General features: G+C 38.8%; 1 protein-coding gene across 4 annotated transcripts in view; it reads right to left on the bottom strand.

Annotated features, from left to right (window-relative positions):
- Positions 1–4,657: 4,657 nt before the first annotated feature.
- The window catches only part of MYLK4 (myosin light chain kinase family member 4), a 112,661-nt gene continuing 91,588 nt past the window's right edge, over positions 4,658–25,730 (bottom strand). Inside the window, exons 11-16 of one of the 4 annotated variants that reach the window (XM_054591980.1) lie at positions 23,563–23,633; positions 22,624–22,752; positions 21,871–22,023; positions 18,435–18,513; positions 12,799–12,864; positions 9,915–9,976 (exon numbers count right to left, since the gene is read on the bottom strand). In XM_054591980.1, coding sequence (XP_054447955.1) covers positions 12,823–12,864; positions 18,435–18,513; positions 21,871–22,023; positions 22,624–22,752; positions 23,563–23,633 — 474 coding nt within the window. In that variant the 3' untranslated portion in view covers positions 9,915–9,976; positions 12,799–12,822. Of the gene's footprint in view, positions 9,977–12,798; positions 12,865–18,434; positions 18,514–21,870; positions 22,024–22,623; positions 22,753–23,562; positions 23,634–25,730 lie in introns of all 4 variants that reach the window. The other 3 variants (XM_054591982.1, XM_054591978.1, XM_054591979.1) reach the window with 3 other exon arrangements.

The raw sequence follows: 25,730 nt of genomic DNA, 5'->3' as shown, positions 1-25,730 counted from the left end.
TTTTTAGGTAAAGGTTAAACTTTAAAGTGATATAATTAGATTTGTGTTTCAAAAATAGAATTATCATCAATATGAAGGATTAGAGGAGAAAGAGACTGGAGTCAAGAAACCAGTCATGAAATCCAGGGAAATCTATAAGGTATGAAGAGTGTAACAGTTTATACTCACCAACACAAAATTAGGGATTAGGGATGAAGAAGTACAAAGCAGGTTGTTATTTAAGCAGGATATTTGCTCATCACTAGTTTAACTCTCCACAGAAAATCATAGAATCTTCATTTTAAAAAGAATGCAAACACGAAAGGGCCATCTCTCTGGAAGAAATGAGTGTTCCCTAGAGTCCCCTCGTGCATAAGGTTCTTGCTGTTCCATATCTACTTTAGGGACTTACTTCATTAGGCTGTTAAGAGGGATGGAAAACATTCTTATTTAATAGCTCTGTGATGATTCATAAGCATTAGCTAACTCTATAAGGTAGAGATGTCACTACAGATAGCAGGCAGAAATTCAGGGATTCAGACAGGCCTGATGGCTTAATGAGATGTGCATTTTGGAGCAGACAATTTTCATGGAAGAGAGGGAAGATGAAGAGGATCTGTAGCCCATTCCTGTATGATCCTCAATAGGCTAAGTGAGGGCTAAAAGCTGAAAGAGATTGTTTTAGAAAAAAATGTGTGAGACGTTGTGGCAAATCTATGATGTCTGTGATTTACTGTAAAATACTCTGGCAGAGAAATTGGTTAACATTTGAAAGATACTAATCTAATCAATAATATATACTTCATGGTTTGGTAGGTAGCATTTAAAATTAGCATAAGGTGGCTGGTTGGTTAAATCTTGACTTATATCCTTATGTGCATTTAACACCCAAAGAATTTGAAACTGGCATAATGATACTAGAAAATGACTTTTTTCAAGTGGTGAAGTATATTGTGTTTAAAGTATATGGATTGGCTAGAATTGTTGTGCAGACATCGACACTTTTAAAAGAAGAATGAGAATATAATATTAGAATGATAACAATAATGTAATAATTCTTACATAATAGTATAGGAATCAAGAAAGCTCAGAAGCCTATGTGCTTGGAAGTGGTCCCCAAACCTTAAAATTCCACTGGGTTCTCTGTTCAGCCACTTACGGAGGATGAGATAATCTGATCTAACGACTCAGTTACCTGGATCTTGCCATTAGAATACCATCACATCTTCTTGAGTGACCCTTTCATGCAAAGGGCCTAAAAGACCATACAGCTGGGACTTCACTGGGCTCACACAGCAGTGTGTGTAACTGTCTGTACTAACTGTTCATCATTCAGCCTGAACCTGGTTGAATTTCACTGCACCAAATACCATCTAAAAGTCAGGTTATGGGGGGACTGTTGCTTCACTCATCTCTCCCTGCTGCTAATAGCTCACAAGAAGATCCTAATAGTTGTGATGACCTAGTTTTCTGAGCTCTGAGCATGAAGAATGAGGTTGACAGGGTAGTGAACATTCTTTGCACTTCTGTGTGACTATGTGACTGTGCACATAGCGTTAGTGTAATGGGGATTCCAGGAAATACATCACTGGTACCTAGAAGGCTGGTCTCTTGAGGGAGCCAGGAGGCAGTGCCCTTGGCTAAGCCCAGCTGTTGTTAGGGTGCACTGGTGCAGCAACAGTTGGTGTCCTGAAGAAAGAGGTCACCCTCCCTGCCACACTGGTTCCTAAACTTTAAGATTATTTTGGAAAGCTCTAGAAATAACTGGGTAAGTTTTGAGAGGGCTCAGAGGACCTCCACTCTGCACTTGAGGCCATGAGCTAGCTAAATACAGATTAGTATGTTTCATGAGACCCTATTTGTACCCTCAGCAGTGTCTGGGAACATACATTACAAGTTCTCCAGAGAGTCTTACAGCTCCATGGGAAGCTATAAAAATAAGTTATTAAGGGAGGAACCTCGAGAAGCCTTTATCTTCCCAATGGGTCTGGATCCTAAGGTGAGGTTGGTGCTCAGAGGAAGTGATGAAGTGGGTTTCATTGCACTTCCTTTGTGGGAATGGTGAGGGGGACTTCCCCACTCCACTTTACCCCAGGAGAAGAGCCAGGGAGGATGACCGATTCTTATCTTCCAGGCCTAGGACCTGAAACTCTAGTCTTTTTAAAAAATATATTTTATTGATTATGCTATTACAATTGTCCCAATTTTTCCCCCTTGCTCCACCTCTACCAGGTATCCTCTATTTCCCCCAGGAATCCCCAACCTACTTCATGTCCATGGGTCATGCATATAAATTATTTGGCTACTCTATTTCCTATACTGTTCTTAATACCCCCATGCCCATTCTGTACCTACCAATTTGTACTTCTTTTTTTTTTTTTAATATTATTTTTTTTTATTTTTTAATTAATTTATTTACTTTTTAAATACATTTGTCTCTGCCTTCCCCCCCCCTCTTTCCCTTGCCCCCTCCCACCTTCCCTCCCTCAGCTCTTCCCCTTTGGTTTTGTCCATGAGTTTTTGCTATATGTCCCTTGACTTTCCCCAATTTGTACTTCTTAATCCCTGCACCTTTTCTCCCATTTCCCCCCATACTGGCTCTTAGCTGATAACCCTCCAATTGATCTCCATATCTATAATTCAGTTTCTGTTCTGCTTGTTTTCTTAGTTATTTTAGATTCAACTGTTAATAGTTGCAAATTCATTGCCATTTTAATGTCCATCGTTTTGATCTTCTTTTTCTTAAATAAGTCCCTTTAACATTATATATGATAATGCCTTGATGACGGTGAACTCCTTTAGCTTTACTTTGTCTGGGAAGCACTTTATCTGCCCTTCAAGCCTAATGATAGTTTTTCTGGATAGAGTAATTTTGGTTGTAGGGCCCAGCTTTTCATCAGCTTGAATACTTCTTGACAGCCCCTTCTTGCCTGCAAACTTTCTTTTGAGAAATCAGCTGAGTCTTATGGGAACTCCTTTGTAGGTAACTCTTTGCTTTTCTCTTGCTGCTTTTAAGATTCTCTCCTTATTTTTAACCTTTAGCAGTTTAATTATGATGTGTCTTCATGTGCTCTCTTTGTGTTCATCTTGTTTGTGCTTCCTGGATTTGTATGCCTGTTTCCTTCATCAAATTAAGGAAGTTTTCTTTCACCATTTTTTCAAAAAAATTTTCAATTTCTTGCTCTTTCTCTTCTCCTTCTGACATCCCTATGATTTAGATGTTGGTATGCTTGAAGTTGTCCCAGAGGCTCCTTAGTCTGTCCTTCTTTGGGGGCATTCTTTTTTCTTCTTGCTGCTCTGATTGAATGTGCTTTGCTTCTTTATGTTCCAAATCATTGATTTGATTCTCAGCTTTATCCGCTCTACTGTTGGTTCCCCGTAAAATTTTCTTTATTTCACTTAGTGTAGCCTTCCTTTCTTACTGGTTTTTTTCATCTGTTGAAGTATCCAGTGAGTTCCTTGAACATCCTAATGACCAGTGTTTTGAACTCTGCATCTGATAGATTGTTTATCTCCATTTTGTTTAGTTCTTTTTCCGATGTTTTGTTCTGTTCTTTCATTTGGGCCATACTTCTTTGTCTCCTCATTTTGGCAACTCCCTGTGTTTGTTTCTATGTATTAAGTAGAGCTGCCTTGACTCCTTGTCTTAGTAGCATCGCCTATTGTAGAAAAGTACACTGGTAAGTTGAATGGGGTGGAGACTTAGGTAATCAGCAGAACAGGGCAACCTATGTGAACCAGTTTGATGGATTTTCCTATATGCTGTCACCACTCTGTGGCTTTGTGTGGGAGAGAGGGGGGCTCAGAAAGGGCACAAATCTGTTGCCTGACCTCAGGAGTTTTGTCTGGGAGAAAGCTGTCCCCTGGCACTCACCCTGATGCCAGACACTTCACTTTCTCCCCATATGCCACTGGTGCCCTTTCATTGCTGCCCCAGTGCTGGAGCCCAGACAGATTGAGTCTGTGTACGTCCTAAGTCTATTGTGTGCCCTTTAAGAAGAGACTCCTGAGAATTCCACAGTTTATTCTGCTGCTCCAACCCCCACAGGATTTTATAGGTAGAAGTTATGGGGACTTATCTTCCTGGCACTGGAACCCTGGGCTGGGTGGTCTGGTGTGGGGCTGGGATCCCTTGCTCCCAAGGTATTCCTCCCATATTTTTATTTACCACATGTGAGTAAGGGACCTCCTCTTCCATGTCTCTTCATCTTCATGTCTCCACACCTCTCCGCCATCTCTGCGTCTCTACTCCTCCTACCCATCTGGATAAATATGACTTCTTTAATTCCCTGGTTGATGGACTTCATACCACTCAATTTTCTGATGATTCTGTGTGATAATTGTTTTGGACATTTAGTTGTAATGTTTGCTGTGTGAGGAGGCAAGTTGTGTTTACCTACGCCTCCATCTTTATCAGAAGTCCCCTGAAAACTCTAGTTTTGAGAATCTAGGAAAGGGTGGAGCTTTCCATTGGGATCTACCGCATGCCAACACTGGAGGGTAAAGGAAAACTATTTCTCTACTCATTACATTTTGACCCTAAATGTGTGGGGGTTTTTTTTCCTTGCATTGAAACAGTTCTGACACTAACTACTTGGGGTTAGCACAGACCCCACAAGTTAAGGGCTCAGTCCCACAAGACTGTCTCCATTTTGGACACAAGTGGTGGGTCTCCAGGTTACCCAAACTTCAGTCTGCCTTGGCCATAAATAAAGGCTTCCCACAACCGCCTACTAAGGTTAAGTAATTTTCTCTAATTGCTTACAGAAATCAAGGAAAAACTTTACTATTACCAGTTTATTATAAATGACATAATAAGAATACAAGTGAACAGCCTGATGAAAAAGTACACAGGGTAAGGTTCTGGGAAGGTTCTAAGCACAGAAGCTTCTGTCCCTTTGGAGTGCCACCCTCCTGGCATATTAATGTGTTCTTGTTCACAAACCTAGAAACTCTCCAAACCCCTTTGTTTAGGTTTTTTTTATAGAGGTTCCATTACATAGGTATGATTGATAAAATCATTGGCTCTTAGTGATTAACTCAATACCCAGCTCCTTTCCCCTCCCTGAAAGTGGAGGGATGCAGCTGAAAGTTTCAACCCACTAATCATATGGTTGGTTCCTCTGGCAACCAGGCCTACCCTCCAAGAGCCACCTCAGTTGAGGAGACTCTGGTATGATTGAAAGTGGCTGTTTATGAACAACAGCAGATGCTCCTCTCACCTCTGTCACTTAGGAAATTACAAGAGTTTTAGGAACTCTGCGCCAAGATCCAGGGACAAAGACCAAATATATAGTTCTTGTTATATCACAGAATATCAGAGGATCAATAAGTTTTCCTCACTTCGGGGAAGAAGTTAAAATGCCTGCCTCACCTAGAAGTTTAAGGGGGGAAAGCCTGGGGCTCAAAAAAGATGGACAGGATTGCTTTACATGAGAACACATGCCTGCAATTATGACAATAGATAATTCTGTGGGGCTGTCTCAAACCAAGTTGGGGTGGAGGATTTTGTTGACACCAAGAGAGTCAATCACTGCCAGGCTAAAATGTCAATGTTAACATGGACCCAGATGTCATCCTCAGATACGTAGGCAGGCCTGGGAGCTGAACAGTCACAGTAGCATTTCCAAACAAGACAGTGGTAGAGTTTCTGAAGCAAACATTCTTTAGGGTCTGAAAAATATTCACTGAGGTATATTAAAGGGATTGAACTGCCACTAACTGCTTTAATAATTTATTAAACACCGTTCTGACACTATATACTTTATATCTCAGTAAACAGGGAAGTTTTTTTCCTCCATGGAACTAGCCTATATTCCTGCAGATGGTTCTGGGGTTCCTATAAGTGTGACACCACTCTTTTAAGGTATCTCGAGTTCTTAATGCCATATGTTTTAACATGTCAGAATTGTCATAAAGGAGAGAGTTTGCATTGCATTTGTGAAGACCACTTACTTGAATAATTTGGCTCATTAACCAAAATATGTATAAGGTCCACATTTATTCTTCAATATAAGACATATAAATGACTGTATTACATCTTTGTAAGGTGATGAAATACAGCTGAATGAAATGATATTCAGAAATAAAAAATGTACATGAAATATGCAATCACCACATTATGAATCCATTTTTATTTATTATCCACCCAGATACACTCCATCAGAAGGATCCACTGATGTCTACCAGCTGAAACAACTACAAAATATATGTAAGGCAACACATGAACACTCAATATATGTTTTGTGCTCTTCTGAATAAGTAGTAGTTGAGTTATAAGCCTTCATTGAAGGTGAAACTGCTTATGTAAAAGACCACTTATGAAAAACACACCTGACTAAAATGGAGCTAGGGGAAATATATAGAATTTCTAGTATGAGACACTGTAGACTCATGCTATGCAAGGAAGTAATCTTAATCTAGGAATTGAACATCTAGTAAATTCAGTATCAAGTTTTCTTTAGGAAAGAAAGCAGTTTGACTTTTGGAAATAAATTTTTACTCTAAAAAGGCTTTTAAGGGGACATCATAATGAATGCAAAGATGAACTTTGACTCTAAGTTAAGAAAAAGAGAAAGAAGTAAGAAATAAAATAAAAAAGAGCAAAAGTGAAGCTGGAATCATCATGGCTAGGGAGGATTGAAGGGCAGTGGTGGTGTACCCTGTACCCATGACCAAATTACCAGAGAACGGAGAGCTAAACTGGAGAGGTGTCCTCGGTCTCCTTGCCACTTCACTTTCACAGGCGAATTTTCCAAATGATGCTCCCTCAACTGGCCTACAGCCAAATGAACAAACACATTGTATGTATACTGGCTACATTTGCCAAACTGCTGTGGTAAGGTAGTGGGGCAGGAGGGACAAAAAAAAAAGGAATGAAATAAAGAGCAAGACCCTCATTTCCTTAATATCAAATTCACATTTTGATTCTAAAACAAGATAAAGTTTGCTACATTAATTTTCATAAAAATTATGAAAATATAAGTATTCACACACCTTTCAAAACACACATCAAAGTATGCCATGACAGTGGCAACATGCCTATTTACATTTTTGAGGAAAGAAAGCAAAGTAATATTAAGTCAGGCAAAAACAACTGAAAAAGAAACCTATGGTACTCAACAAACATGAGAATTATCTAATTTTATCCTAGAAATCTATTTCCCAAGTTAGTTCAGATGATAATCCATTTCCATTTCAGAGATTTTTGTGCCAAAAATAGGAGCATGAGCTCTTCCTCCCTGATTTTTAAGTAGCAACAGATTCTGAGTAAATGCAGGTATCATAAATTATAAATGGGGACATGCTTTTGCTGTAATAGTTTGTGAGGTTTATTTCTCTCCAGGCAGTGGGAAGTGCCAATTCAATGTTTAATTTGCTCCATTTACTAAAGGAATGGCAACTGCCTAATTCAAGTGAGTGAAGCCATGTAACCTCATTAAGAGGCTGGAGCAGAAATATAGGCCCTCAAATCTTAATGGATTCTTGGAAAAATCGATCACAATAGCTCCAGTCTAGCCAGGCTCAGCTTATATGTGTCCATGCCAGTTGACCCCTCTGCTGTGCAAACCCTCCTTTGCCATCACATTGGCAATCTACCCAGTTGGGGTTCTTGCTGGAACAGCCACACGTGGGTGTGGAAGAAGGCAACAGAACAAGCAGGAGACTTAAAATTATCCCCTTTCACCTAACGCTAGACTGTAATAATCAACTCTGCACTGCAAACTATCCTCAACTCTCCTGTAAAAGGCACCCTGCTGGCATGGGGAGGCCTCCTCATCCAAATGTGAAAATTCAAAGGAGATCTACTTTCAAAGTAGAGTCCCCATTCTAAACCTTTTGTGAAAAAAAATCACACCCACTAAATATAGGATCATCGGTGGATTCATCTGGTGAAGAAATAATTCCTTTATCTCACCTAAGCTGTCTCTTCCATGTGTGGTGGGGCTTGGGGAAAGTTTTATCTGCCAACATGAGGCAGAACGGGAGCTGGATGCAAACTGCACGTCACACAAAAGACCTCTGCTCCATCTGGTGGAGAATGCACACCACAGGACTGAAAAGCCTTCCATGTGGGCTTTCAAATCAGACCCTTGTGTCTTATTTAGCATTTGAGTTAATGCCAACTCTCTGTGGTCTGAGTATTAATGCGTGTACTGGCTTGTATTTTTCCAGACTCTATGAATACCATCAGCTAAAGATAGCACAGCAATATAACACTTCAGTCACAGGACTTTTTTTAAAGGAAACTAAATTAAACATTTTAAGCATAGTCACATAACAGGAACAGGAGAAACCAACCTTGGATAAATGCATAGGCCAAAGGAAAAAAAAGAAATGCATTATAATGTAAGAGCCAAGGCTAGAAAAGAGTAAGTTTTATAGCTAGCATGACCACTAAATTGGCATGTGGCCTTAACTAAATTAAACATTTTCTTCTTTCTCTACTTCCTCTTTACCTTACACATGAAAATAAGGACATTGCTCAGATAGTTGCTCACAGGCAATGCCATAGCGATTCACTAGGTGCATATGAGAAATAATGCAGAAAAGCCAATACAAGTTAAAACTGCCCTCACTTATATAGCCACCAAGTTATTCTTATTTCATTCCATTGTTTTTGTGACAGCAAGAGCCTAGAACAATTTACAGTAAAAAATAAGACACTTTTTTAGCTGATCTCAGTAGAGCAGTTATTTGGAAACGGACAGTGTGAGGACAGTATAAGAAGCTGAACGGTGAGCTTTGTATTGGGTGTGTAATTGGAGTTAAGTGTAGCTTTGCACTACGTCTTTTTCATAAAGAAACCATTCTATGCTTTATTCTTGAGTGACCCTGTGCCCCTTTGTGCCTTACATAGTAGAGCTTATTTCCCTCATTAAATATCTATTATAAAATGGTACAGGAGCTTGGGAACAAGAAGTTTCCAACTGGAAATTCTATTTGTTAGGTCAAAAAAAGTGAGCAGTGGTGTCCCTATCACCTTTGATTTCTGAATGTCCTTTCTTCACAACCACCAAGCCTTGTGAGACTCCATGTAGGTAAGATCATGAGGCTTGACAATTGTTTGCGTTTACTTGAGGACCATTTCCCAAGTCACTTCAACATTGCAAGCACAGCACTGTCCTTCCACAAGATGCACAAGACCCATATTTTCTTTTTGACAAGTACAGCGTGAGAAAAGCTCTCATCACTGTTAACATTATTCCAAAGGTTTTTAAAAACCAACCATAAATAGATATCTCTTGTACCACCTCTCAAAACCAGAGTATTTCACACAGATGAATATTAATTCAGAAGAAAGTGAGGATGCATTATAAAAATACATGTTATTCATTTGAAATAGAATCAGCTACTTGGGAGAAACTGATGTACTTGGAGGAAAATGAGTAATAAATGGAAAATAGAATGTCTGATGTCTCTTGCCTCAGAGTTCAAAGAAAGCTTATGTTCCAGAAAGCAAATTATTTATCATTGGATTTACCTGATTTCAAACCATATCAAAATAATGAAACCTGAGAAACTTAGTGTTCAAGTGTGCACCAGACTTTGAATTTTTTTCCTAGTATATAATTACCCTTTTGAAAGGCATGGTGTATTGACTGTAAGCAGTTTTCTCCCTCTAAATGCATCCTCCAGGTTTTAAAATAAATCTCCAGTATGAGTATGCTAGTAAACTGAGAAATGGCAGAAATAAGCACCCCTTGTGCCATAACTAAAATCAAGAAATAAAAATAAAAAGTAAAAAACTCAAGATGGCAGGAAAATATCTTCTCAGTTGTGCACTACCATGGAGCGTGGAAAGTGAGGAAAAAGGTTTAGGGCTTGTCTGTACCCCTGGAACCAAAGCTCTGGGAGTCCCCCCGGAACAGGGTGCTCTGTGTTCCAGTGCAGCAGCCCCCACGTTCCCAAGGCCACCAGTCATCATGGAGGTCAAGGCATCAGAACTGCTGATTTTTCCAAAAATCTCAAAGCAGCAGCAACTCCAGCAGTTTTCCTGCAAAGCAAACAAAATATGACTCTTGTTAATTCAACAGGGCTTTTAAAATTGTAATTAGTTGGTGTGCCCTTAGGAAAACCACACATGATTTTTTTTTTATAATATATGTGTGAATGTGAGAGAAAAAAAGAAACCCCTTGAAGGATTCCAAATCTTTACCAGAGTGAGGTTGGGCTTTTTTCTTTTTTTCAGTTTATGCAAGATATTTTAGTACTATTTGCCATATCGAAGGACAAGGCCTCTTTGTTCTCTCTAAAGCACAGCTAGTTCCTGAAGTTGTTGCCTCCTGTCCATTCTGTCAGCTTGATCTGGCATCAAAAGGAGACTGCGGGCCGTGCGTGGGGATACTTTCATTTGCATTAGGACCACATCTGACCCGGGGCCCCACACACTATTTGCTGCCCTATATCATTCCTATACACTGAGGAGGCGTCCTAAATTTATATCTCACAGGCTAGTAAAAGATGCAATGGAAACAGAAAGTAAATCTACAGTGTTTCTTCAGTGCATCAAAAAGCCTTTAACAAACTGCAGGAGATTTATATGCCACAATTTACATTGTGGATTATGCCTTATTCATAGGGCCCAGAAGTCATAATTTTTCCATAGAAGTAATCTTTCAACCACCAGATTTCTAAAATCAATATTATCTCAAAGTTGGTTTTACTCATAATATATCTTGCCAAAAACGCCACCTTAGCCTAGCAGAAAACATTGTGAAGAATAATCTATTTTTTAAAAAAATAAGGCTGTTCCTGGAGTTACTATCTTAAATTTATATTTTAATTTGAAAAAAAAGTAAGAAATAAGACTAGGAAGTGTCCACATTGTGTGGACCTGTAAACACTCTCCTGCCTGCCTGTGGTGGGAACTGGTGAGTTTCTGTAGCAAATGGAGTTGAGGGATACAGGGAAGGAAGGCATCCAGTCCATGTGATTATCAGGACACTGACATGACCAAATTCAGAGAGCGATTTCATCCATTTATTCTAACAAAGATGGTGCTACCTAACCGCACCAGTTCAAATGCTTTAGTCTTTGTCCTCTGTATAAGTGTCACTGCTTGGGCTGCCACCGTCTTCCACAGCTTTGGACTCAAAGTACCAACATGGTATGGACAGACTTTACCACCTTCCACCAGCCATTTCCTCCCATCTTCCCCAGCCACACCCTGGCCACAGGGTTGCCTTGCAATGCAACCTCCTGTCTCCCAACGCGTTCATTTCCACCAGGCCTCAAAAGTGACTCCAGTGTTTATGGTGGGAAAGTGGTTTGTGCCAAACCTTCAGGGTTTGTGGTAGCTGGGGACAAAACTACTTCTGCAGAAAGTGTTGGGAAGGAGACAGAAGGAACCACACAGGCCCACTGCCTGTAGACTCTGGCCCTCACCACTCACAGCGAAGGCTGGACTGCATCTCAGCCCTGGCAGCATGCAAAGTCCTTTCTTTCTGCACATTGTGACAACATACAAACTACCACCTACTCTTCCCAGAATGTTAATATTCTTGCTAAAAGCACAAGCCTTCCTGTTGACTTTTCATAGATCTCTAGATGAGTGATAGACTCATATGTAAGTGACCCTTATACCAAAAGTCAAATGCTTTTCTAATACTAGTTTGTGACTTTTATTATGACTTATTGATTACTCAATCTTATTCTATAAATGATTCAAGGCAGTTTACAAGAATATATACCGTCAAACAGACTAACAGAAACCTCAAGACCAGAATAAATACAAATTAGAATAAAAATTAAGAGCCAGTGGGTCTCTTAATTGGCTCTTAATTGGCTCTGAAGCAGCTGCTGAGTGCCCAGGAGGAACTGGGAAGACCCTGGGCTATTGGGAGCTCATGGGGATGCTGGGTCCCAAAGCTACAGAGACACCTGCAAGGGTGGCCACGGCCTCTGAGTTCCCATCCCCAGACCCAGCCTGAGCTGGAGCCCAGCCCAGCTACCAAGCACTTGCTACCTCTTGCACACTCCTGTGATTCATTAATCCCGAAGATGGCCACATCTGATTATATAATAAAAGAGTCAGACCAGGGGGCAGCAACAATTCAGGTTCATAAATTTTAAGTCCTATATAGTTGTTAAAATTTAGTTGCAAAAAGGACATAGACTTACTGCCCAAGATTAGGAAGCTGACTTGCTGGAGGGTGAACGGACCCCCAATAAGGACATAAATGTTCGGATTTTTAAAAGTTCTCTGTAATAAGTACACTTTCTTAGGATTCTCCTTTAGGGCATAAGTTGGGCAAATTTATTGATATAACAGAAGATATTCATGTGTAAAACTATTTCTTAAGAATTCCAGCAGCTCAGGGGAAGAAAAAGAATGGAGGTTTTAGATTCAGAGACACCTGAGAGGATTACACTCTGCAACTGACTAGCAGTATGACCTTGGGTGAGTTATTTAGTCTGAGTCTTTGAGACTTGGTTTACCTGTCCATGCAAAAAAGATATGACTTCCTCTGATCTAATACAGTTGTGGTAAGGACTACCAGGAACAGTTTCTGTTCAGTTACTGAAACCTGTTGAGTATCTTGTATGTTCCAAGCCCTGGTCTCAGGGCTTTGCTTGAATTATCTCATTGAATCCACTCAAACGCTTAGGAAATAAGACTATCCCCAACCCACAAATCCAGATACTGAGGTTTCTCAGCTAGAAAATGGCAGATACAGGGTGCAAGTATGGCAGTCTGATTTTGCCCCCACCCCACCTCAGCCAAAACACTTCCCTGCTTCACACACAGTGCAATGCACATTCAATTTCTCTTCAGGTTTTCACAAATACCTCTTCAGGAAAAGACATGGGACCAACCTTTCAATGAGCACCTTCTGTAGACTATTTGGTGACAAAGTCCCCAGCATTGGAGTTGCGATTCTTCTAGGAAAACCAGAGACATTTTGGAAAGGATTAGAACTTTTTTCATCAGTTCCTGACTTACAAAAACACTTGAGTAAATAACTCGTTCTTGAGTAGAAATTTTCTTCAAGACAAGGTTTTGAAGCCTAATTGCTAATGACTCTCTGACAGATACAATGACCTGCCTTAAGAGTCTAGCTTGAAAATGTCCCCCACTCTCCTCTAGTGGTCCTGTCATCACTACCCTTCCCCTCAGAGTCAGGGACAAAGAGCTCAGCACTTCATGACACTTAAAATTTACACATGTTTTTGTCAAAACTTCCTTTGACAAATACTCACTTAAACAAAGCACAAGAGTCAATACTGAAACTGGGGCTGCAGTTACTACAATGAGTAAGACACAGAAACTGCTTCTTCCAAAAGTTTTCAAATCTAGTGACAAGAGTTAAGTGCAACAAGAGAGCTTCAAGAAGACAGAGAAAGCAACTCCAATTTAGGGATAGAGAAAAGCCATCTTAAAGGAGGTGGCATTTAAAATAGGCCTGACCACTTCTATTCAACACAGTGCTGGAAGTCCTAACCACAGAGATCAGACAAGAAAAAGAAATAAAAGGCATCCAAATTGGAAAGGAGGAAGTAAAACTGTCATGTTTGCATATAACATGATAGTTTACATGGAAAACACTCCATGTAGACTCCACCAAAAAACTACTTGACATAATAAGTGAATTGGGTAAAGCAGTGCGATATAAAGTCAGTATTAAGAAATCAAAGGATTTTTTGTACACGAACAATGAAATAACAGAATCATAAAACAAAAAAAATCCCATTTGCTATAGCAACAAGAAAAATAAACTATCTAGGAATAAACATAACCAAAGAGGTAAAAGTCATAGACTCAGAAAATGATTACAACACTGAAGAAATAAATTAGGAAGACACAAATAAATGGAAGCATATACCACATTCATGGATTGGAAGAATTAACATCATCAAACTGTCCATATTACCCAAAGCAATTTATAGATTCAATGCAATCCCTATTAAAATACCAATGATGTATTTCAGATACAGAACAAACATTTCAAAACTTTATGTGGAACCATAAATGACCCCAAATAGCTGCAGCAATTTTGAGAAAGAAACACAAAGTAGGAGGCATCACAATATCTGACATCAGACTATATTATAAGGCTACTGTAATCAAAACGGTCTGGTACTGGCATAAGAACAGACACATAGATCAAGGGAACAGAATAGAGAGCCCAGAAATAGCCCCATGCCTCTATGGTCAATTAATATTCGACAAAGGGGGCAGAAGCATAAAATGGAGTAAAAACAGCCCCTTCAACAAATGGCGTTGGGAGATCTGGACGGCTACATGCAAAATACTGAAATTGGACCACCAACTTACACTATACACAAAAATAAACTCAAGATGGATAAAATAATTAAATATGAGTTGCAACACCACAAAAGGTGTAGAGGAGAACATAAGCAGGAAACTCTCAGATATTCCACACAATATTTTCACTGATATGTTCCCTAGAGCAAGGGACATAAAGGAAAGAATAAACAAATGGGACTTGATCAAAATAAGAAGTTTCTGCACAGCTAAAGATAACATCAGCAAAATGAAAAGGGAACCAACCATATGGGAAAATGTATTTGCCATTGATACCTCGAACAAGGGTTTGATCTCCAAAGAGTCACCTGACTTCACTCCAGGAAGACAAAAAAAAACACAATAAAAAATGGGCAATGGCCCTAAACAGACACTTCTGCAAAGAGGATATACACAGGACCCAGAAACATATGAAAGGACGCTCAGCATCACTAGCCATCAGAGAAATGTAAATTAAAACCACAATGAGATACCACTTCACACTGGTCAGAATGGCCATCATAAACAAATCAACAAACAGCAAGTGCTGGTGAGGTTGTAGAGAAAAGGGAACCCTAGTGCACTGTTGGTGGGAATGCAGACTGGGGCAGCCACTGTGGAAAACAGTGTGGAATTTCCTCAAAAAGCTAAAAATGGAACTGCCTTTTGACCCAGTGTTTCCACTGCTGGGATTATACTCTAAGAATCCCAAAACACCAATTCAAAAGAACCTATGCACCTCAATGTTCATAACAACACAATTTCCAATGGCCAAGTGCTGGAAGAAACCTATGTTCCCATCAGTAAATGAGTGGATCAAAAAACTATGGTACATTACACAATGGAATACTACTCAGCAGAAAGAAAGAAAGAGCTGCTACACTTTGCGACAGCATGGATGGAACTGGAGAGCATTATGCTAAGTGAAGTAAACCAGGTGGTAAAAGACAAATACCATATGATTTCACCTATAAGTTGAACCTAATCAACAGAACAAAGAAGCAAGAAAAATATAACCAGCAACACTGAAAGAAAAAACAAACTGGCAGTAAGGAGAGGGAAGGAGGGAAGTGAGTAATGGAGAAAGGAAGGAGAGGGTCAAACTGAGGAACAAGTATAGATGACCCATAGACAAAGCCAAAGTAGGGAGGGATTGAGGGTAAGAGGTGGGGATGGGTGGGGCAGGGGAAGGTGGTGTCCAGAAAAATGGAGACAAATGTATTTGAACAATAAAAAAAATTTTAAATAGATAAAATAGGCTTAAGACAATCACCATGATTTGGGCTGATCTGGAAGGAGCAGTGGAGACAAGACTGGAAACGGAGATCAGGAAGTATTAGAGCAGGCCCAGACTGTTTGGTATGTCTGGTGTGGATAAAGGGAAAGGCTTGAAGACTGTTTGATCAGGCATGATATGATCAGAGTTGTAATTAAAGATATTATGATTGGTGAATTAAAGAAGAGAGCTGATGGAGATTGAATATCAGCTCATGGGTTATTTTTATTAGTTCAGTAAATTGAAAGGAGGGCATGAGGTAAGGGAGGAGCACTGGGAATGGAAAGGGACAGTAGAAGGTTTATTATTTAGCTCTTGGAGAAAGGAAACCAGGTTGCTGTGTTCAGTTTTTCTTCCTTTGGCTCCAAAGCATTCATTGTCTATGGAAGGGGCTTGCCAAGTTCTAATAGATTTGTAGTTTGGGGAACACTTTGATCCACTCCAGCTAACTGTGTCTGATGGAGGATAGGTTATGCGTGGATGGCGGGGGTCATAAGAAAAGCTGACAACCACAGCATGCCATCTTGAGCTTAATACAGAAGGCACCTTAATTTTTAAGAAAAAAAATTCATTCTTTTTAAATTCAGTGACTGAGTAGGGGCATGCTGAGTGATTATGAAGCAGTAAGTGCTTTTAAGCATGACACTATCAAAAGAGATAAGTAAAAGTTTATAAATGGCTTTTTAAAAACAGAATTAAGATTTAAATAGTAAATAGTTTGGGATAAGGGTTAAATTTTCACAATAAGTTTAAATTCTCCGTTTATAGAACGTAACAGAACCAAGATTTTTCCAAAAATGAATATTCTAGAACAATTTAGTCTTTAAAAAAATGAAATATATCGAGCTTGAGTATTGGCTTTCAATAATACCAAAACTGTACAGTAAGTACATGAGTCCTTCTGGAAACATCATGAGGCTCCCTTCACACAGTAGCCCATTGCCCAGCGGGATAGCAGAGGGAGGAAGCTCCGCCCAGACGCCAGAGCCTGCCTGCCTCCTTTGGGATTCTAGGTTGTCACTTGCTCCTTGTGAGATCATGTACAAGTACTGATCCCCTGTCCTCAGTTTCCTTGTCTAAATAATGAGGAGAATAACAGTGCTTGTTCCACAGGATTGGCATGAGAATTAAATGAGTTAATTTGTATAGCAGTCAGAACAGTGCCTGGAACAGTGCCATACAATTACGATTTCATGATAACTAACCTGATTTAAACAATGAAAAATGTTTAAAATCCTTACACCATTTTTTAAATATCTAGCCACCTTAGGTACCAGAAGTTAGATAAAATAACAAAAAGGTGATTTTTTGTTGTTGTTACATGGTTTTAGAAATATTTTTAAACACTTTATAAACTGCATAATGTTATTAATTATCTGCTGTGGTTTCCATATTGTCCTACCATGTCAAGGTGTATTTAGACACCAATAAGCTTGGATAAAAATACATTGGTGGAAAATTGACCCAAAATAGATTGGTAAACCTAATAAGCAGTTTATGTAGCCTGGGTAAGGTACCAACTAGGTAATAGGTCTATTTTTACTTGACATCAGTACCAATTATCAAGGAAAGGTATATTCAGACATAAATAAAATTTAGTACTGATGCTGAATTTAGAAACAAAGTTAATTTCAATAAAAACTGAATGTGGAAAAAATGAATACCTGAAGCATAGTCATTCCAAGGTTTGCTGCTCAGTGGAAAAGCTCCATTCCAAAACCCCAGGGAACTGGGGGGGGGACAAGGGGCACAGATGAAGGAAAAAGAAGTATCAAATGCATGCTACACCGGGATGTGATGGAGGCATTCTAGCTGATGCTTGGTCAGACCTAACTTCAATGAACCTGAAGGCATAGACAGCTTATTGCCTCTGAATGTATCTTGCCCAGCTGAACATTCTAAATGTTTGGAAAGTTAATTAAATGTTACACATCTGCTTCTATGTCATTTGTACGATCCACAGTGATTTGGATGGAGATAGTCTAGAGGAGGCTATTGTGGTCATTCAGGTGAGGGGTGTCCAGAATCAGGATAGGCATGGGGGTGAAGAAGTAATTAGGAAAAATTAGGTAGAGAACTGGGAGATAAATATGAGATGAGAGGATTGAGGAAGAGGGAAAAATGTCCTGAGGTCTAGTTTAGACACTGAGTGAGGGTCGTTCTGGGAGGATGGTTGAGGTTGAGGTGATGTTGGGGGAGATGAGTTCAGTTTAGGAAGAGATCCAAGTGGAAATGTGCAGTACACGCATGGATATATGCACCTGAAGTTTAGGAAAGAAATCCGTACAGAAGGAACAGACCGGGAGTCAGAATATAAATGGTAACTAAGGCAATGAGAGTAGATAGGAAATTTATTATACGAAGTTATTGCGGAGTGCAGACTCAATTATTCTCAACAAATACTTTAATTATTTTCATGTAGTCTTTGGTAAGAGTATCCTTCACATATAATTACAATATATTAATATTTGCACCAATGAACAACAATAAAAAATTTTTTAAAATATTTGCACCAGGCTGAATATTATAGTTTTTGATACCCGGAGCAGACTAAACAAAGTAAGTGTAGAAGTTAGAATTCTGAGTTCTGTTTTAAGGACTCATGACCATATAGTCTCCCAAACTTTATGTTTATATAATCTAGGCCGTGTGTGTGTGTGTGTGTGTGTGTGTGTGTGTGTGTGTGTGTGCGCATTAAGTATGTATGCATAGGATAGTTTATAATGAATACAATGATTTAACAATAAAAATAATAACATTTATTTTTAAAAACAAATTGCGCAATAGAAGCAATTTAATACTAGCACAAGATTTAAAGGCTGTGAGAAAAAGAATTAGAAGGAACTTCTCTTAAGGTTAAAACACTTCTATCATCTGATCATCAAAAGACTGAAACCAGCTAAGAGAGGAAAAACAAAGAACCCTGGTTACCTGTGTTTTGAGTCTGGAGTGGAGCTTTTGATCTGACAACCAAGGGTGCTTGAGAGCTTCACTTGCACTTATTCTCCAACTAAAGGGAAATTCAGAAGGTTACTACTGGGAACACGCCTAATGAGCTCTGCAACTGCCATTCAGCCTCATCTCTGGCCACTGCCTTTGGGAGACCAGATGCCGAATGTTAAATTCAGCGTCAATCTGACTTCTCTGGAATTGTTATCAGTGTTGTGTAGGTTACCATCTAATTCAACCAGGGTAACAACATGAGTAAGACAAATCAAGGCAAAAAGTTAAAAATTCTTGTTAATAACTGAACAACTACCATTAAATATAATGTGGAAGAAAAGGGACCACATGTTAAGCCCAACAAGCTGAGGGGAGACCTGCGTGATGGCTTTGCAAACCTGGAGACCTAAAGTAACCACATAGGGTGGTCTGCAGCTAAAAAATTTTCTAACTAAAAGCAGGTCATGGTGGGCAGTCATGTCCTAGGCTGGAATCTTCCATGGCAAAAGTCAATCTTTACCTTAATTGAGCCTATTGCCTTTTTGCTTCTACAATAACACACCTCTGGAATGTCAGATTTCCTTTTTCTGGACCCCTCAAAGCACAGGCACCACATCAGAGGGGACCACAAATCTTCTCCTTGTTATTGTTATCATGTTAATTGTGACTATTAACTATCCTGTAACTACTCGTGTAAAAGGAGTATATGTCAATCATTTTATTTTTTTATGTAGTCTCAGAGGTTTCCCTGCTTTGCATTCCATCAATCACCCAGTGGACTTCATGTAACCCACTTGCATCTTCTCTTTTGATTGTAATGAATAAAATAAAGTGCAAAACTGCCATTTTCCAAAGCATTTTCTCAATCCTTTGAGGTTTTGCTTCCCAGTAATTGTCATCAGTTTGACTCAAATAAACTCCTAAAAATTCTTACAGGTTTGGACATTTCTTATGTTGACAATAAGTAGCCATTCTTGATGTAATGTCTAAGTTTCATAAATTGAACTTTTATCAGTCAGTTGAATAAATGTATGTTTATTATTGTAAGAAGAACATGTTACAATGATTCTTGATGATTGCAAAAGCAATTTACATATTAAAACTGCTGAATATGTATTACTAACTTTTTAATTAAGAAGTTGTAAAGAGTTAAATAGAGAAATAGCTGGAAAGTTAATATAAATACTGAGAGAGAGTGTCTCATATTCTGTGATAGTGGTATTTGACATTGGCCTTAAGTTCAAATATTGACCTGAATACTTAGCCAGTTGTCAGTCTGCCCAAGGGTGTATTTGTGGCCCTTTCGATATTAAGACAACCTTCAGACTAAGGGAGCGGGAAGGACATGAGGGCAGAAGTGGACCAGGCCTGGCTCTCAACCTACTCTAAGGAGCTTTGTGACCTCTTCACTGCTTTCAACCTGTCAAATAATGGTGATAATAGCGATGCACCTCAGGACATCCCGATGATTAAGTCAGATAACACATAAAAGTATATAACAGGTCCTTGAATAATGTCATTTTGGTCAATGTCATTTCCTTATAATATTGATGAGAAAAAAAATCTCTGTCTGCCAGGGCCACTGTCTTTGGAGTGTGCCCTCTGTCCCCACAACTGCGAAGGTTTTCTCTGGGGACTTTGGTTTCCTCTGACATCCCAGAGCAGTGCATGTGAGGTGAATTGGCACGTTTACACTGTTCAAGTCTGAGTGAGAGTGGGTATGTGTGTGATGTGCCTACAATGGAAGGGCGTCCTGTCCAGGGTAGGTCCTGCTTGAGCCCTCAGCTGCTGAATGGACTCTGGCCACTTTCCACCATGAAGTGCAATAAGTGGTGAAAAATCATTACTGTGTTTTTATTAATTTTTCTTAATATATGTATAGCTCTCCTTTATTTTTGGTGTTTTGGGTCTTTATTTAGAAGTTTGTTGATGCTATGACCAGAAATATGTCATAGGAGCTTAACTCTTGTTTATATCAACTAGCCTAAGGTAAAATTGGTTTTGTTATATGTCATTTTTCTTAAAGTTGAGTTTCCAAGAACCTATGAATGACATTAAGTGAGGACACACTGTATCTCTAAATAGGTTCTCAGTAAATGTGTATTTCTTATCTACCAAATATTTGATAGTTCTCCCTTTCTCCACTTCTTGGCATTCAGTATTATAAAAAATATTAAGATGAGATTTTCATTAATGTGCATTTCCTTAAAAATAAAACCAATGTCTATTCATTACCCCTTCTCTAAGACTGAGACATCAGCCTCACTAAGTCCTCCTCACCTTTTAGGACTCAGCTCTGGCCTTTGTCAAGATACTCTATCTTTGCATTACCTACATTGTATTACATCTTTTTAAAAACGCATATCTCTTTTATTAGATCATAAGTTACCCAAAGGCAGGAACTGGGCTCTATACATTTTCCCTCAATGTATGAAACATATTTCCTGGTAGATTGAAGGTAATTAATTAATTGCTTGAGGAAAAGAAACTTCTGTGTGTCAGGCACTCCCCACACCCTTTCCGCATGTTGTTTGTTACAAGCCCCCGCCCTGTACCCTGCTATGTAGTGGCTCCCAGCCATGTATATTAGTAACTTAAAAGCCAAATGGATCACAAAACAATAAAGCAAGTATTGTTGGCCCTGAGAATCTTAAAAATTACCTATTGTAGTATGTTTTAGATTTGAAACAGTGTGTTTGCCAAGGTAATGGTGATGTCCTTTCTCTACCCATAATTTTAAAATGCAAGCCCACTCTTCTTCATCCACTAAATTTTAAGTAAATGTTGTCTTATCATGACAGAAAACAGAAGGCAATGTAATGTGTAACAGTTAAGTGCATGACGTTGGGGGAAGGTAGGCTTGTGTTTGATTATAAGTCCTACCACTTATTAGCTGTATAATCTTGAGCAAGCTACTGAATTTTATCCACAAAGTAGTAATGATAATTTCTACCTTATGGAATTAGGTGGAAATTGACAGAGATAATTTCCATAAAGCACATGGCATAGTCTGGCCCATTGTAGGTTCTCAGGTGAAATGATAGTCAAGTGCTAAGCTCTACAGAGCTGTATATGAGCTTTGTAAATATGAAAGGTATCATAGAACTAACTTATCCCAAGCCCTTCATTTTGAGGGTGAGTCCACTGAGACCGAGCAAGAGCCCCTAATTGCTAGAGCCTTATTACAGAAATCAAAGGAGGGGTAATTTGCAGCTCCATTCAAGCCTCGTGATCAAAGCAGTACTGTATACCAGTAAATTTGGTTAAGAGCATCAAACCCTCCCTATTCACAACTTTGCACAGGCATCAAAGGTTTTACTAAAGGAATTCAATAGTTATCTGACATGAATTCTAATATGCCTGGTAGTATACTGCTCCTCTATTACCCCAATTTCTTCTGGGGCCCAGGATGAACTTGGGTTACCTCTTCTCCTTAATTAGAAGCTTGGAGATGAACTCCTTGGCCTCCTCTGAGATGTTTTGAAATTCTTCCTCCTCTAAGTCCCACCTGCAGGCCAGGATATTGTTCAGGGTCTCAGCATCGTTATCACCCAGGAAGGGGGACAAACCACTAAGTCTACAAGAGACAAAGTCCAGAGTGAGTATTTTTAAACAGCTTCAAACCCTTAACAGGTAGGTTGCTTTATTTTTCGGTGCTGTCATTTAAAATTGAAAGAAAGCAAATAACCTAAATTTAAATGTAATTTTATCCTATACCTTTGCAATGAAAAAGATGCTTTCCTCCCCCACCTCCACTCCTATTAAAGAACTTCAGTTACACAGACATCAGCTGCACCTGAACGTGCACCCCACAGACCAGCACACTTTCTCTTATAGCATTTACAGAGCTGCAAAAGTTTGACACAGACACATATGGCAAACACCAGAGTGTCACCTCTGAGTAGTAAGGCTAGCATTACCATTTAGGAGATCAGGACACAGGGATGGTTTGTTGGTTTGTTTTTTACTTTCAACACATTGGGTGGTATCCTAGGAATAAAGTGACCCTTTTCTTAGACCCCCAGGATTCAACAGAGTCTAGAAAGTAACTGCATATGGTACAAAGTTATTTATTTTTAAAAGACCTAAATTAGAGCTTTTATTCAAAGTAGCAAAGCTTCATAGAATATGCATGATGATTAAGAATAAGTATCAGAGAAATTGGAGATCTGCTTACAACATATAGGCAATGACCCCCACGCTCCACATGTCAGTGGGAAAGGAAACAAAATCATAGTTCACAACTTCAGGGGCAAGAAATTCTGGAGTTCCAAAGTTCACCTTCAGCTTCTCTCTGGGTTTGTATCTGGAATGTAGAAAAGTAGAGGGATAGAAAGTGTCAACCAAAGATTATGGAAATTTAAAAGATACATTCTATAAGACAAAATAACTTTAGCCATACAGTAAATTTAAAATAAATAGACTTTAAAGGAAATCACATAGTGTCAAAAACTTGTGAAAAAGTTCTAATATTTTTAAGTCATAATTCATACAGTAAAAATCTTAGTAACCTGAAACAATTATGAGAAAAGCCACTCAGAATAATTAGAACACCTGAATTATAGAATATGAAAAGAACAACTTACATGACCCTTGACATATAGATGTATTGAATAAGCCTTTATTAATGAATAAATTAAATGCAATAATTTAAAACATCTAGGTTATATTCATCGTTAATGTGTTACAGTCCATATAAATTCTTGGTCCCTTAAGAACCTTAGGCATGCCAGAAGTCTTTGCAATATTGTTTACATTTTTTATTTTTTTCTTTATACATGTGTTTTTTTATTAATCCTTAAAGTAAATATCTTTACTGATGGGACAAATATAAACGATTAAGACAAACTCTTACAAATTGTAAATTAATATTTTCAAATTCAATAACTTCACTGTATTAGACTTTAATTTTTCTATTTTTCTTGCATGCACTGTAGAAAATTCTAAACATTCAACTCTGACAGTCAGGAAAGAAAGCTGAAACAATTTTTGTTAAGTTAAATCTAAATAAGGATATGAAACCAATGGGTACATCTATCAGATTTATCTTTGTAAAGAAAGAGCACCCATCATGCTCCCTAACTCCATTTACACACCTATGTTTAAATAGACATACCTTCTGGCCAATCCAAAATCAATAATTTTTATTTGTTTAGTATCCCGATTCACACACAGGATATTCTCAGGCTGCCAGGAGAAGGAGACACATTAGCAATGAAAACAACCATCATTCACTCAAATTGTCCTTGAACCACAACTAAAAATACAGCGATGCTCAGGAAAAACATATCAGGCCTTTCACTTTGGGATTGGCTTGTCTGTGTGGGTATTTTCTCTTTTAATTATGTGGTAGACGAGGTTTTGGGTACTATGCCAAACTTGCATTACCCTGACTGTTCCCCTCCCTGGTTCTGCAGTTTACCATGATGTGTGAGTTCAGGCAGAGGCCTCCTTGAGGGAAGAAAAAAAGGGGGGACTACTTCAGTACTTTCTAAATGCACTGGTGGGAGGTGTCTCAGGCTTGAAATTTGCCCTCCTAAAATTATTAAGTATGAATTTCTCATTCTTGGAAGAATATTTTACCCAAGGATTTATGACTTCTAAGAGAAATGGCCTGATTCATTCAGACAGCCACCCTGAATATGCAATATAATGTAAACGCTCCTGGCCTCCAGATTTTCCTTTGTGCTTAGTTTACGGGAAAGTCATACGTCAAAAGAAGGCTTTCATTCTTCATTCTCTGCAATCCCAAAGTTTTGCTGAATTCGGTCTCCATGCCTAAAACCCTTGACTAAATGTTTCCTTGGAGGTTGACTCTGGTAAGACTTTGCCCTGCCCATCTGACAGCCTTGGGATGAAGACAGAGAAACAAAGACAGAGCACTGTAACCAAGTGTTTATAGAGTGTCTTACAAACATACCTACACTTATTAGGACCAAAAACTGAGGCCAGAGATATATAAGAGATTTAATTTCAAGTTAAGGTTATTAATAAAAGAAAAAATTTTCAACAAATTTCCTGGAATTCTCAAGCTCCAATCCATCCCTACCCCTCCTTGATTGCTGCAGGGCATCAGCTGACCCACTGGATCACCAGGATCCCATGTCCCATCCTTTAGGTGGGGCCATGGCTGCCCCTCACCCCCATCTGGGTGGAGAGGAAGTTCAAATGAGATCAGAAACTCAGAAAACACTTTATGAAATAACATAGTCCATTTGGTTAGGTATAATGTCTTTGGAAGCTCTTTTCTAAAATATCTTTAAAACAGATGTCTATGAGTAAAAACTATTTATAGAGAAGTGGGTGCTATGTAAGAACATTTGGTTTTATGCTTAAATAACTGATCAATCATGTGTAAAGGGGTCCAGTTATCAAAAACTACTACAACATAAAAAAATGTAGAATGTAAAGAAACAGCTTTGAGGGCACACCAAGAGATAATTTTTTAAAATTATGAATAAGATTTATAAAATATAGAAAAATATAAAGGAAGCCATTTTTAAGTCACCTGTAATCTCTACATATGACAAGCACTCCTAATATTTTTGGTCTTTTTCCTTCCAAGGAGCTTTCTGAAAGGGATGACTGCTCCTTAATGACCCATCCAGCTGTCTCCTATATTATTATCTTTACATACAAGCCATAACTAAAATTGCTCATTTTCAATCAGCATTATGAAGCCACATATGGAGTTGTTTGACTTATGATGGGTCAGGTCCTAGTTCCAGTTGCCAATCAAATCCCTTTAGGAATATCTGTAGAATATCCACACTCAATGAAATGCTCCATGAAAATACACATTACCAAACTCAGTTTATAGCCAAGGGCTTTGCTAATGATTTTTAACCTCTGACTTTACCATTTTATATACCACTTACTCCTGCCTTGTAGATGCGAGAGGCAGTGCACATAAACCGAGGCAGTGCACATAAACCAAGCAGTGAGGGAAGCCAAGTTACAGGAAGAGAGTCCAATGGGACACGGTATAAGGAAGTTAAATGTGTTTAGCTCTACAACCCCTGGTGACTTACCATAGATGGTATGTTATATGGAATACTTTATCTCACTGCCATGCTGTGAAAACAGGGAAATGAGAAACTGACTTAGCCACACAGAAGATGTACTTCATGATGCTAAGCTCCAATATCAGAGCTGGCCAGTTATTAGCCCTGGGTCTTTCATTGGTTATAACTAAGTACAGTTCTAGGGACTTCATAATGGGAGAGAAATCAAAAGGAAAGAGTCATTAAATAAGAGAAGAAAGGAAGACATTTGGACTCCAGC

Source organism: Pteronotus mesoamericanus, unplaced genomic scaffold (genome assembly GCF_021234165.1).
Source record: "Pteronotus mesoamericanus isolate MK-2021 breed Mesoamerican mustached bat unplaced genomic scaffold, CSHL_Meso_final scaffold_31, whole genome shotgun sequence".
Lineage (NCBI taxonomy): Eukaryota > Metazoa > Chordata > Mammalia > Chiroptera > Mormoopidae > Pteronotus > Pteronotus mesoamericanus.
The sequence above is the reverse complement of the archived record's forward strand: the minus strand, read 5'-3'. Positions and strand labels throughout refer to the sequence as shown.